This window comes from Podarcis pityusensis (genome assembly GCF_964106645.2).
Source record: "Podarcis pityusensis genome assembly, chromosome: 10".
Lineage (NCBI taxonomy): Eukaryota > Metazoa > Chordata > Lepidosauria > Squamata > Lacertidae > Podarcis > Podarcis pityusensis.
In genome coordinates this window covers 67,605,196-67,623,642 of record NC_138035.1, presented here as the reverse complement: position 1 = coordinate 67,623,642, position 18,447 = coordinate 67,605,196, and the positions used below count along the sequence as shown (strand labels likewise).

At 42.0% G+C, this 18,447-nt stretch overlaps 1 protein-coding gene across 2 annotated transcripts in view; it reads left to right on the top strand.

The window, feature by feature from the left end:
• Nucleotides 1-18,447, top strand: part of SLC2A13 (solute carrier family 2 member 13) — a 111,111-nt gene that overhangs the window by 70,795 nt on the left and 21,869 nt on the right. For both annotated transcript variants that reach the window (XR_013991152.1, XM_081023661.1), the window contains exon 7: nt 5,604-5,729. Coding sequence is in view for 1 of the 2 variants with exons in the window: in XM_081023661.1 (XP_080879787.1) it covers nt 5,604-5,729 (126 nt within the window). In the remaining variant the exon portion in view is untranslated. The remainder of the gene's footprint in view (nt 1-5,603; nt 5,730-18,447) is intronic.

The window sequence follows — 18,447 nt, the reverse complement described above, 5'->3', positions numbered from 1 at the left end:
GAGCTCACCCATTCGCGGGGATCCGCGGGGATTCAAACCGCCGACCTTCTGATCGGCAAGCCCTAGGCGAATAGAAATATGTATTTTATTCCCATTTTGACAGATCTAATTGTGCTGCATTGGGGTACAGAAAATTAGCTATGGGGCCTGTCTCTGGCACCAGCAAAAATGGGTGCTTTGCAATATAGCACACTGTCTGTGTCGCTGCAGGAAGTGGCTGACTGGACAACACGTCCGATCTCCTGCACATTACCTCGATAGTTGGAATATATTTTCCTCTTCCTTCCCTGCTGTGTGTTGCTGGGTGAGAATCCTCATTTATTGAAATGTGTGACAGCTTTAAAGCTGTGGACCCGCTACTTGTAGCTTAGCCTTTTGCAAGGAAATCCCTCTCTCGTTTGTCAAGAGAAACGAAACTTCCATAAATACTCCATACACCAAGGAATACAAGATGTTCTGGATCTGAAGCACTTCTGCTCTTCTTGAAACTTAATTATAAGTTGTATTGAGGTTTTTAAGTATTTTGAAAGCTTTTCCTTTGACAGGTTGATTCAGACTCCTGGAAGTATGATGAAATTTTTGTTGTGTTTCTTTTTATGCAACTCTGTCTACATGAGCAACTAGGTGTAAAGTAAATTATTTTTGCAGGTTGCAATATTGTGTAGAAACAGTTAAATTAAACGTTGTGCTTTTGGTTGATGCTGAGTTAGTCTGCTGACTAAAATAAAATGAAATGGTATAATATAGGTAGTGACTGGTTATTTTACTAAGCAGTTGGCTGTTTGCTTTATATATAATGAGAGGCAGCTACTTTAGGTCAGTTCATAACATTTCAGAGTAGTTCTAGCAGTATCCAGTCATGGGGAAGGGAAGATTTTCCTTAAGACCGTTGTGTATAAATTAAGGTTACCAGATTTTTTTCAATGAATCTGGGAACACTTTTCAACTTCAATGGCTTTTGTATGGGGACTGATTTGTAAATCCGGGGACTGTCCCTGGGAAACGGGTACATCTGGTAACCTTAGTATAAATGGCCTCTCCCTGCTACTGCATTCTTGGTCATGCTGGCCTCCACTTCAGTTCAGGATGGGAGGACTATTGAGAAGGAAATGGCTGCAGCAAGGCACACAGGCCATACCTGAGCAGAATAGCAGTGTCATAGCCAATGTCGAGCTGGGGAAATGTGCATTTACGGCACTGAGTTATAAACAGTTGGATTTCCTGAGCTTAGGGAGGAGGGGAGCAGAAACTGAACAGGCAAGTGTCTCGTAAGTGTAAGTGAACAAAAGTGTGGTTGTTCTATAGTGTGTGTGCCCAATGTGGAAGCACTCTTTGAGAGGACCAGTTTTGTGATAAAAGATTGTGTATTTAGCATCACCAGAACTAAGGCCTATTCATAAGGTAAAGGTAAAGGGACCCCTGACCGTTAGGTCCAGTTGTGGACGACTCTGGGGTTGCGGCACTCATCTTGCTTTACTGGCCGAGGGAGCCGGCGTACAGCTTCCGGGTCATATGACCAGCATGACTAAGCCGCTTCTGACGAAACCAGAGCAGCGCACGGAAATGCCGTTTACCTTCCCACCAGAGCGGTACCTATTTATCTACTTGCACTGCGTGCTTTCGAACTGCTAGGTTGGCAGGAGCAGGGACCAAGCAACGGGAGCTCACCCTGTTTTGGGGATTCGAACCGCCGACCTTCTGATTGGCAAGCCCTAGGCTCTGTGGTTTAGACCACAGCGCCACCCACATCCTGTTCATAGGTCCCTATAAATTCAGTGCTGTGATTCCTACTTGCCACAATAAAACTACCCAATTTTTACGTGGTCTCCTTAGAAGAACAAAATAATACATCTCCTTAATCAGACAAAGGGCCTGTCTAGCCTAGGATCCAGTTTAAAGTGGCCTAGCAGAAGCTCACAAGAGAGCCTAAGGCAAGACCCCTCCCCACCATTTACTCAGGAAATAGTTGCAGTCATTGAACAAGAGGACAGATTCTTTCCCTCCCCACACCATACATAACTAAACCTCTTATCGTCCTCTCTGTTGGGTTCTTGTCTTTTTTTCTAACGTAAAAAGCTTCAAACCTTTTAACCTCTTCTCATATAGAAAGTGCTCCCAACCCCCTAGATAATTTTGCCTGCCTTTTTCTGCAGTGTTTGGTTCTCCAGTATTACCTAACACAATATTCAATATGAGGCTAGATCATGTATTTACATAAGAACATTATTACATTGTCCATTTTTATTTTTATGATCATTCAGTCCTTCTCCTAATAATTCCCAGCACGGAAATTTGCCATGTTCACTGATTAAACATAATGAGTTGACATTTTTCATTGAGTTATTCACAGTGATTCCATGCTCCTTTTCCTGACTGGTTACTGTCAGCTTGCATATGTACCGATAGGGTAAAATATCCTAGTTTCAGAGCTTATCATTTTATACCTGCATATATTTTACTCTTTTGTTGTGCTTTCCCAATTTGGAAAGGTTCCTTTGGAGTTATCTTGGGTTTTTTTTACCATCCTGAATCATGTTTGTCTCATACACAAATATGGGCGCTTACCTGCTCACCTCAAGCTTCAGATATTTCTAAAATAAATATCATCCCTGCCAATACAGATCCTTGTGGAACCTGAATATTTACCTCTTTCCACTGTAATAGTCTGTTGATTCTTACCTTTCAACCTCCTGTTCTTTAAACACTTACAATCCATTAGAGAACCAGTCTTCATATTCATTGACCCCTAAGAGCTTTTGGTGATGGGTTTTGTCCAAAGCCTTTTGGAAGTCCAAGTATTCAGTGTCTTAATGTGTTTGTTGACATGAACCTCTAAAACAGGCATAGGCAAACTCCGGCCCTCCAGTTTTTTGGGACTACAATTCCCATCATCCCTGACCACTGGTCCTGTTAGATAGGGATTGTTCTAAAAGGTAGATGAGGCAGGATTCCCCATTGAGGAAGTGCTTCACATTGGCTCTGTACTTCGTTCTTCAATATGCTTAATAATGCTTTCTACCAATTTACCATGGATAGACATTAGACCAACAGGCCTATAATTTCCTGTGTTGATTTTACATTGGCTACCTTCTAATTATCTAGTATAGAAATATGTAAGATGTTACACATCTTTGTCAAAAGATGAACAATTTCACATTTGAGTTCTTAAGAAAGTCTCAGGTAGGAAGAAGTGACGTCCTCTGCCAGCTGTGCAGCCTCCCTGGCCCAGCAGTGAACTGCACTGGGCCACAACTGGCACCCATTGTAAAAGCTGAGCAATATATTCCACTAGATTCCTCCTACTAACATTATTTTCCCAATAAAGTATTTATATAGGTAAATTTACTGAACATATGGACAATAACTGGACATACCAGCAATACCTCATATGTCCTTTATGTTAGAATTCCTGCTCCATGATTGCAGTCATAGGATTGTTGTCTATCACATGACGGTGTATGGGAAGTGACAGAGACAGAATGTTTGTGTTACTGTGTTCCGTGAAGTGGGACTATTGTCCTTTGTTTTTTTTCTGTTTGCTGTCTGATGCTAGAGAGGGAGCCATGTTGCAGTGTTCCGTGTGTGTTTATATGTAAATAAAGTAGATTAGCCAAAATGCTGAGTTGCTGAGGTCTGTTATGCAAGCTGCGAAGACTCTACGGATCCCTAAGTGTGCCGATGTCTGTTGGCATCGGTCGCTGTGATGTTCGGTCAGAAGAAAGCTTTTGAAACTCCCGAACAATCGACCAGGAGGGAGAGAACATGCCAGTCGGGTGTGTGTCTCTGCCAGGGTCCTACTCAAGTGTAGAATGAGCTCCTGACACTTTATAGTGGAGTATAATGCCACCATTGCCTTTGGTTTTAAAAGATATACTTTAAAATTATAATATTAAACTGTTCCTTTTTAGTGGCTTATAGTCAGTTGTGCACAGTTTATTTCAAGGGATGAGGTCCGTTTAAATATTAATCTGCTTATTTTTTTTATCTGGCTCAGCTTTTAATCTTGCATGTAATTTATGGATAATAACCAAAAACAAGGTGAAGGAAAAGGAGCTGGTCTCCATGTGGGGGTAACGTCATTTCCATCACTGATACTGGATGACTTCATATTACACGCACTTGCAAAGAACAGCCCTCACCTTTTTACAGACTCAAACCCTCATATACAGTGGTGCCTCGCAAGACGAAAAGAATCCATTCTGTGATTCTCTTCGTCTAGCGGTTTTTTCGTCTTGCGAAGCAAGCCCATTGACGGATTAGCGGATTAGCACTATTAGCGGCTTTTAGCGGCTTTTAGCGGCTTTTAGCGGCTTATCTGCTGATCAAATCAGCTGATAAGCGGCTTAGCGGCTTAGAAAAGGGGGGGGGAGGAAAAAAAACCAGCAGGAACTCGCAAGACATTGTCGTCTTGCGAAGCAAGCCCATAGGAAATTCGTTTTGCGAAGCACCTCCAAAACGGAAAACTCTTTCGTCTAGCGAGTTTTCCGTCTTGCGAGGCATTCGTCTTGCGGGGCACCACTGTAAATAGGGACGGAAAAGTCACAATTGCTAACAGTACTTGGAATCTATCCCTTTCTGGAAAGTAGTAAGCATACTCAATTGATTAGTAGCTTTGAACTACTACTAGTAAAAACTAGTAAATTTTGTTGCTGTTTGGTGTAAGATGTGTGTTTGGTTTTATTGTTCATCCAAAGTTAGGGATGTATATAAGAACGTGTGAGTGCGTAGAGATGCGCACAAACACACAAAATATATGCTATTTTGACTGATGATCAACCCTGCCTTAATTATCATTGCTAAAACTTAATTTCCAGTGCAATAGTGTCTTAATTCCTTCCTGTCTGCAATTGGTAATTGTAGGGATATTTTTCTTATCTGTCTACTTATTGAGAGGAAAATTTCACCGCTGTCCAATGATGACTTATCCATCAAACTGGGCTTTTCTGTCTCTCCAGATCCAGAAGTGGCCAGCCCTCCTCAGATTACTTTCTAACAGCTGCATGGGGCCACCCATCTGTCAATTGCTTGATGTCATATGATATCAGGCACAGGAAAGATGGTTGTGGTTCACTCAAAATTCCAGAGGTTCACCACCACTAGTTTAAACCATAGTTAAAAATGAACTATTAACGTGAACAAGCAGTGTGCTGATGTACACTTTCCAAGCAAAACACAAGTTGGAGACAAACCATTAAACTTAGATCATTAGCATGATTTATATTGCTAGTCCAGCTTCATCAGAATTTAGCAACAATATTCATGATCCAGCTGATGTTTCTCCTATCCGTCTGCTTCTATTTCAAAGGGAAGCTTTCAGCATGCTTAATTATGTAATTAAAACCATGGGAAAATCTGTACTACTTAATTTTGATGGGATTTTATTCTGTATGTTCAGCTTATTTACCTTTTATTTTCAGCAATTGTGCAGATGTTCTCTGTGCAGCAAAACTTTCTCAGTTTTAATGTTAGCAAGAGTTACCAAAAGTTGTTGATATCCAAGGTACAAACTTGCCCTATGAGCCAGTCTGATTGCTTCCATTGGCTAATTGATGTTTTGCTGTGAAAAGGCTGGGCTTATTCTTGTGATTTTTCATTTCTTTCAGTTACTGTAATGGGTGCATGCTGGATCCAATTTGTGGCTTTTGCTACAAACTAAACAAGTCAAGTGTTGTGGAGTCCTCCTGTGTCCCTGTTGATAGGAAGTCTACAATGGAAGCAGCCTGGGGCAGGTACGTTGCTTTTGTGTTGCTTAATTTCATATTAAAAGGACCTTAATATCCTTTTATAAGAAGTGCCACTGTTACACTTGTCCTCAAACTGGTATTTTGTCATTATAATAATAATGTGCACCAGAGGTTTCCTCTTGTCAAAAACCCTCTCATTTTGCTTCCATTTTCCCCCTTTCTCAAAAAATAAAAACGCTGTAGGATGGAATCATTTGTGAGTGCTGACTTAAAGGTCACATCACACTTTCTTTTTGAACATCAATGGCAAAGACAAAAACAAACCTTAATAACCCTTGTGCCAAGACCCAATGCTGACTCTGGCAGTGGAGGGACTTAGTGCACATCAAATTGATGAGGTGGCAAGAAGCAAAAATAATTAAAGATGACACAATGTTGCAACAGCAAATATTGCACCATGCACCCTGATCTCTGAGCAGCTTTCAGGGGTTCCGGCAATTACCTTGGTTTTTGGTTTTTGGAGACTGGTAGGGTTTTCTGTGATCAAAGGTTTATTTTACACATATGTTCAGGCTTAGCATTAGATGGAAGGCTCACAGCTGTACCACTCAAACAGATTGCATTCTCCTATTTGGTGTTTTTGGAGGTGGGGGTACCAAACCCATAGCTTTATTTTCTCCTAGAGAGCAAGCCAAGCCTCTGCATCTGTCCAGCCCAGTTTCTAGTTTTCCAGGCCCTTTTGTTCACTTTCACTCCATGACATTTCCATGACATCACATGCAGCCAGAAGAGGGAGAAGAAAGACAATGCCCCCATCTAGAAGGATGCCCAACCATTAGCTCCTATGGCAACAGAGTACCTGTACTAATCAATCGCTTTAGTTACTCAGAAGCCCATTATTGTTTGACAAAGAAGTGACAGTAATGATACTTTGAGACAAGTTTAACTGCAACATAATTCAGGATGACGTATTTCACTACTTTGGCTGGCATCTACCAGAATATATTTCTGTGTCTGGTAAAATTTTCTAAAATACGTAGTGCTATTGGCTACCCCACTCCCAGTTAATATGGAGGTGGCTGGCAAGGAATTTAAACAATCTCTGTCCTTGAGTCCAGTTTCTAACTCTAGAAACTCATTCTGAATTTGGAAACTATATAAGGGAAGTATCCTATTTGACTCCAGTATGGTTAACTGGGTTTGTAATTGGTGACTTCCTTGCAAATTCTGAACACCCTCAAATGCTCTTTTGCAGAAATTAAGAAGCAAGCCCATTTCCTTCAGTCGTATAAACCAAACAAAATACTTTTTAAGAGTTTTCTGTTGTACAGACTGTTGTTTGTGAGCCATTTTATTCCCATTTTTTATTCCCAGGTAGAGGGGCATAGAAAGTGATAGTAGGGAGAAAGGCCAAAGGAAATAGATAGTGGTAAATTCAAGAACATGCTACTCACTGAATTTCAATGAGCCAAAAGGCAGCCAGTGTGTGCGTTCACAAAGTAGCCATCTCTGATGCTACCTTCTAATGTGCCATATCCCTTCATGGTCCTTTAATATATCCCACCAGCCCAAAACTTGGAATTTATGGTTAAAACACACACACACACACACACACACACACACACACAAACTTCTTTTCATTCAGATACCTCTTGAAAAGCAAATACCAACTCATAACAATGTGAAAGATTACATACTATTTTGTGACATCCGTGTCCCATTGACCTGCTGAAATTTCACTGCTTTTTAGTATTTTCATGCGATGCATCAAACTGAATAGCTGTCAGAATGACTGACTTAAACTGTGCTTGAGAAGGTGGAATTATCACTTGGGTTCATACAAATCTAGTCACAGTTGTCAGAAGTAATGGGCTGTTTGTTAATGAGTGTCACACTCTTTTCACACCATTAGTGCTTTTTTAAAATATGTCCACATCAGTGTTTATAAAAGTTCCTAATTTGGTGCCAGTAGAAGTTCAGTCTTACATCAATTGCAGCAATGTATAATACCTCTCAGTTTTAGGGGGATTTAAGAATATGGCCCCTCTCAATATGTATTGTTGCATGCCATCCCAGTCTCTGAGCGGTTCAAGATTCCAGGGTTTCCAGGCGTTTATTTACCCAGGGTTCGGGTTCCTTGGCATGAGGGACAGCGGAGACTGTGGTGTCTTAATGATATATGGTTTATTTACACATAAATGCAACCTGAGCCTATGATGGAGGAGCTCGCAGCATTAACACTGCAGAGGGTCTTGCTTCTCCCATAGCCACAGTCTTTGATTCAAGCAGAAATCAAGCCTGGCTCTCACTCTCAGGCTTCTCCTGCAGCCTGCTTCCAGTCCAGCTCAAACACACACCACACTTTTGTCTTTTTCACTACCAGCCATGTGAGGGAAAGGGCCCACCCAGTGCAACTTCTTTTCTTATACTAGTGACCAATACAGCCAATGGGATCCTCCATTAGGTTTTAACCCTTGCTGGATCCAGGCATTAGAAAGGGCTTAGGCATCATAACAACCTAACCTCCCCACCCCAACGCAGAACGGTATTCTCTTTAGTCTTCCACTCCTTTCCCCCCCTTTCCTCAAAAGACAAAGAGATTGAAGAATTGTAAGCATTCCAAAAAGTTGAGATATTTTTGGTCATTTTCATGAGTCTAATTTTCCTGAGATAGATTAAATAATCTATTAAATAATTTATTTAATAGATTAAATAAATAAACTTTAATGAAAGGGTAATTTTTTAAGATTGGATTTACTAATTGTATTGGTAACATAACTTCAATGCAGTTGTGAAATATGTTAAGGCTGGCTAGTTTAATAATGTATAGGTCAATCAGGTTAGCAAATGGTATTTGTATAATGTACTATAAGAATGCATGAAATTTATATTTAGTACTCAAAGCTGCACCAATGAATTGCACTACCTTTTGAAAGTATCATTCAGGATTAGAATACAATCATGCTGTTAGTTCATTCATGTGGGAAGAACCTAGTTCTGTCATCTGGAAGCTTCACAATTCACCTTCCGACTCTAAAACAGTTGAAATATTTCAAGACAAAAATCAACGTCAAGTGTGATTAATGTAATCATTGTTCTTCTGACAAACATGTCTCTGTGCTCTTCTATTCTTGTGCTGTTGATTACAGCTGTTATAATTGTACTTAATGATGGCTAATGACTGAAATAGCGTTTAGAATAATAGGACATTAAAGCAAGGCTATGCGCTGTTCACTTCTTTCTGTTAAAAGAAGACCTTTCACAATGGTGAGAGCATAAAAGACCAGCTAAATACTGTTGCTTGCATGCAAAAGTTGCTTTCTTGCAATCCAATGAAGCGCGAGCCTTGTAACATAAGGAAAAGGGAATATCACATCGGAAGAAGAAGAAGAAGAAGAAGAAGAAAACAAATTGAAAAGAAAACCCAACTTGGTTTACTCTGTAAGGACTAAAATCAAAGTCATGTTTGAAATGGATGGCATTGAGAACAAGCTTACGTCAGGACATTAGAAACACTTTAGCTTTAAGTCTCATTAAACCTGGGCGAATGCGAAAAGCTTCTTGGCAACCTAACACTGGGCAACAATTTTTTACTTTTTGAATGTTGTCTAGATTTCTACAATTGATTTAGGGTATTTTTGCACTGCTGAATCAAGAAATGGCATCCGTTTCTCTCCATCAGGTCAGGTTTTTGTGCTATGTTGATTTGAAAAAAAAAACAGATCTTGTGACAAAATCGATTACATTTTTGTGGCATTATCAGCTGATTTTTGTCAACACATATCATCCTAAATATGTTTTTAAGGGAAAAAAATGTTTTTCCAACAACATATACTGATTACCTGATAGAAACATCGATTACTGTAAACTGAATGGTGGGTATTGATAAAGGTAAGTACACGTAAATTGCATGTTGCTTCACCATTTTTCAAACTTCAGGGCTTGAACTTCCATTTCTTGGAACTCCTGGAATGCTCAGCGGCAGGGAGGTCTCTCTTCAGAGTCCAACAGTAGTCAGCCATCATGACTGCGACCTGGTCTCCATCTCTTTCATGTCCTGATGGAATCTCTCCCCCTGCTCATCACTCATTGAACCCAGGTTCTCAGGAAACTGGTCCATATGTGAAAATAGGTAGTGCATCTTGACACTCATGTTGCAGCCCAGGTTTCTGAAAGCAGTCAGCATGTTGTTGACAAGTTCTGCGTAGTTTCTGGCCTTATTGTTGCCAAGAAAGTTCTTCACTACCAGAACAAATGCCTTCCACGCTTCCAGTTCCACTTCGTTCATTGAGTTTCTGAACTCTGGATCACTGATGAGCTGACGGATCTGAGGACCGTCAAAGATGCCAGCTTTCAACTTCTCCATGGTCAAACCTGGAAAAGCCTGGCACAAGTAAGTGAAGCAGTCCAGAGCCCTGGTGAACTGCTTGATTAAGCTGAGCTTGATGTGCAGCGGTGGGAAGAGTATTCTGTCTCTGTCCACCAGAGGCTCGTTGATGACGTTCCTTTTTCTGCAAGGCACCAATTCCTCCCGCACAGGCCAGTCCTTCTTCATGTAATGCTGAGCACGGTCCCTACTATCCCACATGCACAGAAAACATGGGTACTTGGTGAAGCCAGACTGTTGTCCCAACAAAAAGTTCACCATCTTCAGGTCAACACAAATAAACCACTTATGCTGATCATAACCAATTTTCTCCAGCACATACTTCACCGCTTCATAGTTCTCCTTCAGTGTACTCGAGTGAGCCAGGGGTATAGAGGCAAACTGGTTGCCGTTGTGTAGCAGAAAACATTTCAGTGATTGCTTGCTGCTGTCAATGAACAGTCTCCAATCTTTGGGTTCATACTGTGGCACTCCAAGCTTGAGCAGAAGCTGCGCAATATCTGCACAGTACACCAAGTCCTCCTCTTCCAAGAAAAAACGGAGGTACTCTTGATGCCTGTTGTGGAAGAATCTGATGCGAGCACTGTCAGAGAGGAGGTTTTTTTCCTTCAATCTGGATGCCAACAGTTCGGCAGAGTCCTTTGACAAGCTGAGGTCATGAACTAGATCATTCAACTCCTTTTGGGAAAATGGATGTGGAGCATCATCTTCAAGAACCACTTCTTCTTCTTCATGTCCTTCAACACTGGAGGCATCTTCGTCACTAATGTCAGGAAGTTCTCCGAAGATAGGCACTGGAATTTCATCACAATGAGCTACAGGACGACGTGCTGATTGAAGATCAGGATACTTGAGGCTGCTCCGGTTCTTTCTGTTGATCCCAGTCACATCGACAGCGCAGAAGTAGCAGTCAGTGACATGGTTTGTCGGCTCCCTCCAAACCATGGGAATTCCAAAGTTCAGACTCCTCTTGCCATTGGTCCACCCACGTAGAGTCTCGGTGCATGCCTTGCACACCATGTGTGGCGCCCAAGCTTTATCCTGGTCACCAGGTTTAATACCAAAATAACTTTATTCTTTGCCGCACCAATTTATGGAAGATTTCAAGGTTTTATGACTTCAAACTGATCCCTTTTCGACATAATCACCCAGAACTATCGGACCTGAATACTTCTTGTCATTAAAATAATCATTTCCAATCAAAACAATTATTCAACATGGCATTTTACCCCCACCTTCTTCTAAAATGCTCCACACAAGCGTACATGTGAACAAAAACGTAAAAAAACGACATGTGGCCATAGCTCAAAAACTTGACCTGATTGAGCAAAACCAATGTGATTTTTGGATTCAGTGCATCAGATTCGTCCTAAATCAACTGAAAAAACGCAGACAACAAATTTGTTGTTGACCAGTGAATCATTGCAGTATTCTTGGGAGGTGTTATTCACTACTGAATAGCTTGTTTTCTATTCACTGATTTTGATCTGCTTAAGAACCAGTTTGCTAAGTATATCGCTGGGTGGTTGCAATGTGTTCAAGGGTACCCTCCTCAATTGAAAAGTGGAGGAGTTACAAACCTTTATAAGAACAGGAGGGTGGATGTGTTCAGAATGCAGACAATATATTTAATGTCCACCCCGCTTAGTGTCTTTGGCTATGCTGTGACGTTCTGGGGTCTTAGATGTTCATGAGCATTTTCTGCATTGCTGTCAGGATGATTGGTGATAGAAATTCTGAAGGCTTCAGAGCACAGCTCCTGGTGTTTCAGCTCTAGACCAACTTTCTGGTTTGTATACAGTAGCAAAAGCCTTGTTTGGGTGAAACTGATTAAAATGACACCATTGTGCCCTCAACTGCAGTTCAGTTGCCCAGTCACTTGCTTAGTGTCATAATAAATTGTATGAAAGCTGGAGAGAGTTAAGCAAACAGTCTTCCCTGTTCATGCAGCTGTGCTTTTCCCTGTGCTGTGGTGAGGACAGACAGCACACATTTAGTGGTGAAATTCAGGATTACAGTGGCCCAGTTGCACATCATGGTAAACCGTAGAATTCTGTGGATGTTCCCCTACCCCTAGATCAAACAACGATCCCTGCCTTATTTCTGCATCTAACCTGGGAGTTATAGTTTGTTTCTCTACAAACCAACCATACTCGGTTAGTCAAGAGCAACCCTTGTCTGAACATGGTTGGGTTTTTTGGAACATGGCAAACCATGATCCTCGGTTTGGATGTAATACTAAGCCAGGGATTGTGATTTTTGCTACTGCTGGGGGAACAGTGAAGCAAGAGCCATCTGTGGGCTCACAGTAAACCATTAGCTATAGTTTGGCTCTGTTCATCTGTCACAGTAATGCCTGTGGGAAGTAGGTTGGCCACTGTGAACAGGATTAGGTGTGCCTTTGGGTTCTTCGAGACACACAAAAGTAACAACATACTTTCTTTTTGCAGCTGGTTTCTTATGTGCATTTAATAGCTTACTGGCCCACTTTCTAGAGCTGCTAAACTTAAAATGAGTTGCTGTTCAAAATGAAAGAATAGAGCCCTTGATGAAATATATACGAGCAGCATAATGTGTAAGGTGAATACTTGTACAATTAAGCCTCAATGACTTTGGTCCACACAGAGAAACAACACCCATATTCTCAGACTTCCTGTTAATATAGTTGAGAATCTAAGTATTGCCATTCTGAGTCAGACTAAGATCCATCTAGTTGTTATTTTTTTCAAGAAGTGGACAGCTGGTAATCAGAGGCAGGGTACTGACATAATTATCCCTCACAATTTTAATCTATTTTAAAAGCAGATAAGGACTATGCCCTAAATATTCCTCTCTCTTAATTTTGTGAGCTTAAAAGTGCTGTGAGGAGAAAACTTCAAAAAACATGATAGCAGTATTCCTCCTTTTAATAACGCTCAGTGCCATATTTTAAATCTGCTGTTGGTCTGGCACTTGTTGCTGCTTCTTCCTGGATAAGTCACAAGACAAGATGTGAAGAGGCCTTCCTATCTAGTCCAACATCCTGCTCCCATAGTTGTCAGATGCCTATGGGAAACCCACAAACATAGCCCTCTCCTTCTGTTGTTACCAAATGATTGGCATCCGACCCTGGAAAGAGCTTTTCACTATTGTACTAGACATGTGGTCTTGCACTAGCTGTTTAGGAATGCATACACTGCAGTCAAACATTGATTCTCAAATGGCTCCGTTGCCGAACATTTCGGCTCCCGAATGCCGAAAACCCAGAAGTAAATGCTCCGGTTTTCGAACCTTTTTTGGAACCTGAACATGTGACGCGGCTTCTGCTTGAGTGCAAGAAGTTCTTGCAACCAATCGGAAGCCGCGCCTCGGTTGCCAAATGGTCTTCCGGAATGGATTCCATTCGACAACCAAGGTTTGACTGTACTGAAAGCTAAGGAAGGACAGCGTGAGCATTCTGCCCTTGGTTCTTAAAAGCAAGAATAGTAAGGTAAAGGTAAAGGGACCCTTGACCGTTAGGTCCAGTTATGGACAATTCTGGGGTTGCGGCGCTCATCTTGCTTTATTGGTCAAGGGAGCTGGCGTACAGCTTCCGGGTCATGTGGCCAGCATGACTAAGCCGCTTCTGGTGAACCAGAGCAGCGCATGGAAACGCCGTTTACCTTCCTGCCAGAGCGGTACCTATTTATCTACTTGCACTTTGATATGCTTTCGAACTGCTAGGTTGGCAGGAGCTGGGACTGAGCAACGGGAGCTCACCCCGTCGCGGGGATTCGAACCGCCGACGTTTTGATCAGCATGTCCTAGGCTCTGTGGTTTAACCCAAAGCGCCACTCGTGTCCCAAAGAATAGTAATGACACCCAATAAATCGGTGAACCTGGGGGAGGGATTCAAACGGGGACTACTTTTGCACATCTCTGCAAAGTAGTTTGTGCTTAGCCGAAAGCAGTCTAAATTAATGGTTGTCGCCACACTGTTTGGTGGGGGATTTCATATGTGCTGTGAGGAATTACTTTCTTTTGTCTCTCCTGAATCTCATCTGTCCTTAGCCAATTCTGTTAGGCGGCCCAGAGTTCTGTGCTGTACAAAACAGAGTAGAATGTGTCTGTAGCTACTTTGCATACTAATAATTTTATAATGCTCCCAGGGTCCTGCTTAGGATCAAGTTAGATGTTACTTTAGTTGTGTGGTTAGCAACCACACCAGGGGATTTTCCTTTTTAATGAATACTAGTTGCAGAGGGCTCCAGTTGTCATTGGGAACACATGATATAAGGGGCAAAAGTTTAGCTATATTTTTGACAAAAATCACACACAATTAACCCCTTAAAAAAAGAGAGTGACTCTAATCGGCACCAATGGGAGGTTTTCTTCATAAAGCTTTTTTTATTCATTAGAAGCACAGCCTGGGATGGAGTAGTTAAACATCACTGGAGATATTCTGAAATATAAAGAATATATATTGTGCTATATTTATTAATTTATTGTGGCAATTACACATACACACACACCCTTTGTATGATGTCTGTGGAAAGTACAAGATGATCAATATGCATAAATCTGTTTTAACTACAAGACTGCTATGCTTCCACTTTCTCAGTAATTTTGAGGGAAATGTTGTTATCTAGCCTTATTATTTTCTAGTCTACATAAATCATGGCATGTTCTTGTTTACAACTCTTTAGCCCTGACTCAGATAATTTTTCTGCAAATTATTTTGCCATAATTTTTCTCCTTTTATGTTTGCATTTCCATTAATCTGAGTTAATTGTTGGAAGAGTGTCTAAATAATTGATATACGCAAAAACTAAGTAAAACGTATGATGTTGTGGCAACTCATGCAGTATCAGGTTAGGGCATTTAAGCAAAGAGGCCAAAATAACCACACTTTTACGGTACTTCCATAGCAGCAGAGTTGTGAGCGTGCTCTCTTGTTTGTTTGCATGTGGTGATGTTATGCTCAGAATACACTTTTCACAGAATTCACTGTTGTCTCCATCCAAATCACCTTGATCAGGCTGTGACCTAGTGGAGGAAGTGTTCCTGGCTAATGGCTGCTTAATGCTCAAAATGAAGCTGGCAGTCACGATATTGCAAGCGAAAATTAGCCAATTAGCAAGCTTCTTGCCATGCTTCCAGCTCCTGGTCAAGCACTGGTCAAGCACGGAGTTCTAGTTCTGCTTTCCGCTGCTTGCAGTGACGCTCTGTCTAACCTCTCCCCTAGTTATGACAGGACAGGGAGTATTGGAGATTTTGTGGTTTAGCTCTTCCTGTTCCAGTGGACTAATTTAGCCTGTATCTGAGGGGATTTTGTACCAGTATCTCTGATTCACGTCTTCCCCTTGTCCAGGGTACACGGATGTTTGTAGGGGAAAGGTCGGCTCCTAATTTTGCTGTTTCAAGCAGTATGCAGTTAGCTAAGGCACAGCTTCCCTTTGATTCAAAATGGATTATACAATACTGTAAGCCCTGATTATGTGTGAGCATATACGAATATATTGATTACTGATAACTGATTATATGAATTGCATAAGGATAGCCCTTCTTCCTTGCCTCAAAAATACTCCTTCCAAAACTGCTTTTTATATAGGGCAGGTGACGGGTGAAGAGACAGGGACCACAGCTATTCCCCCTGTCCCCTAGTTCCCAAAGGCATAGTGATTCCGAGCTGGAAATAAATGACCATGTGAGAAAGGTCTGAGCAGCATCTCCCAAACCATACTTCTTCCACTTAAAGCAGCTTGGTAAGGCCAGGTCTTACATTTGAAAAACAAGAATATTGCTGGAAAGAATAATAGTGGTAGAGCAGCTGTTTTGCATACAAAAAGTCCCAGATAGACCAATGATGTGGAACACATGTGTAATGTGTCATTTCAGCGTCAACCTTCATCAGTGGCCTGGATCTTTTCCTGTGTTCTGTGTTGAAGATGCCGTCCCAGAAGGCGCATATTTGCTAGACTTTGGCTATAGTTCCAAGTTTAGAGCTCTGTCTATACTGAACATGAACTTGAACTAGTACCTGGCATCTCAGGTGGTGCAAAGGGTCATTGTGGCTGGCTCTTAACCAGAAGGTTGGTGTTTCAAGCCCACCCAGGGATAGCTGTGGGCAGGATTCTTGCATCGCAACGGGTTCAACTAGATGATCCTTGCAACTTAAAATTATTTGATTCTGTACACATCAGATATATATGCTGCTTTCTCGCCATGCCAAGCCAGCTCCTGTACCTGATATTTAGAAAACGTTTTGTGGGTATGCCATGTTCCCTGTCAGTGAAGAGCAAGTTGAAGAATGTCTGCCTCTCTTCTCCACCTCCCCATGATTACTTTGAACAGCTATTCTGGAAAGTGACTGCACTAGCCCTTTAATAATGCATCCCTTGGGCTCTTTGGAATTCCTGCTTGCTTTTGCAATAGCAACAAAGCTGATTTAAAACCGGCTGGCATTCTGTTTATACCTCTCCAGGGGTTTGCTGAAAAAATAGGTCTGAGGCAGATGGAGAAGAATTCCTGGAGCTCTCAACTTGCCAACACTAATGAGCATGCTCAGAAGCAACAAGCTCTGGGAATGGCTAAAGAAGCTATGGGAATTGGAGAGGCTAATTAAATGGGACAGTTGGGAAAACAAGCTGCTGCCAGGCATCTTGGCTTTCTGATCCTGTGTGACACGAAAAGTGGGGAGTTGGTGGAGCCAAAGTCAACAAAGCAATTGGAAAACGTATCATCCAGGGAACACCTGACTCCAGTTTGAGCTAAGAGAAGATAGCACCTTTGGCCCTGTGCTGCCATGGCTTTTCAGTTGCTGAAGGAAAGGCTTTGAATCCCATCAGCCCTGACACAGCTGGAAGAACGGAAGTAAGAGCCAAACTCAGGGGAATGCTGAAGGTCTCAAGAAGCAGCAAAAGGCTGAGATTGCTTTGACTATGCAAGGACGTTTTTTGTGGGAGCTGTTCTTTGGACATACGCAGTGTGACATCATCTAAATAATCCATCAGAGGTTGATGCATTGATCCAACAGGGTATCCATCTTTGTCTCACATAATAAGGTACAGGGCCACATGCTATGTGGCAGGGGGTTAACCCTTTCTCCTGTGCCATATTTCAAAAGTCATCCACTCACCCTGGAGTTGCTGTTTGTTGTATTAGGGTGATCATGTGGCGGCTCCCATGACAGTTTTTTTATTTAGAAAAATAGGAAATAATCACTAGTATCAGCAGATCACCACCATCTAATTTATTTTGGCCTAAATCGCCTGCAATATGCACAAGTATCTGAGGCTGGTGAAAGCAATCCGTAAATGAGGTGAGAAGTTGTAATTCCATTTATCTGCCCTATTTTTCTTCCTATCAGGTAGAATAACTGAGCATCTTTGCCCATTCGCCCTTCTTTCCAGAAATACCAACTCGTGCACATTGGGAGAGTGAAGGCTAAGGTTTCCTAACAGTATAAATAGCATGTTCAGTTATTTGCTTTTAAAAGAAATTAGAGGCACGAGAGCCTATCGTGAATCTCTCAGATTCGTGTCTTGTTTGTCATCCTAGTTTGTGTTTCAGGGCACTGTAGCCATTAATGGAGTGACGAAGGAAAGAGGATTTTTGGTGTTTCCAGCAAGGTTGGGAGGAATGAGTAAGGAGCTTCATTTCCTGCTGCCTTCCATGCAGTATTTTGAAGTTCTCCAGTTGAGTGAATAGGTGTCTCATCTTCACATTCACTCCTGCCCTGCAGCTCAGCTAGAAATCCTCACTTAATCTGCACTTCGCCTAAGTCAGGGCAGGAGAATTTTTTGGCCCTCCCGGATGTTATTTGCCTACAACTGACATCATCACTGACCATTGACCATGCTGACTGGGGCTGATAGAAGTTGCAAGGCCACAAGTTGTCCACAGGAAGACGCCTGCTATCTTCAGATGAAGATGTAAATGGAGAACATCCTGAGTGCTATACGTATGAAGATGGAAGTTATTTCTGACCAGGGTTATAAGTCTCTGCATGCCTGTGTATACGGAAACCAGTTTGTAGAGTTTCACCATCCTTTAGCATGCCCAAGATTCAGGTCCCCAGATAGAGAGGTGAGGCTATGTAGACAGGAGAGGCTTGATTCTTGACTTGCAGTCTAGGACATTGCCAAATGCTGCTGATTCTCCCGGTTCCTAGGATCTCTATTGTGTTAAAGGCAGAAGACTGCTCTCCAGCCTTGTTCCTGCAGTAGAGATTTCAAAGAAAATGCAGTGTGGCTCCCAAATGCAGAGCATATAGAGATGCACTGCATCCCTTATGATGGGGTAGGCAGCCTAAGGCCCATGGGCCACAAGCGGCCCACGGGGGTCATTTAACCGGCCCCCAAGCCGCCCCCGAAACGAGCTGCCTGCGTGGCGAGTCCCCGTGCGCTGAGCTAAACC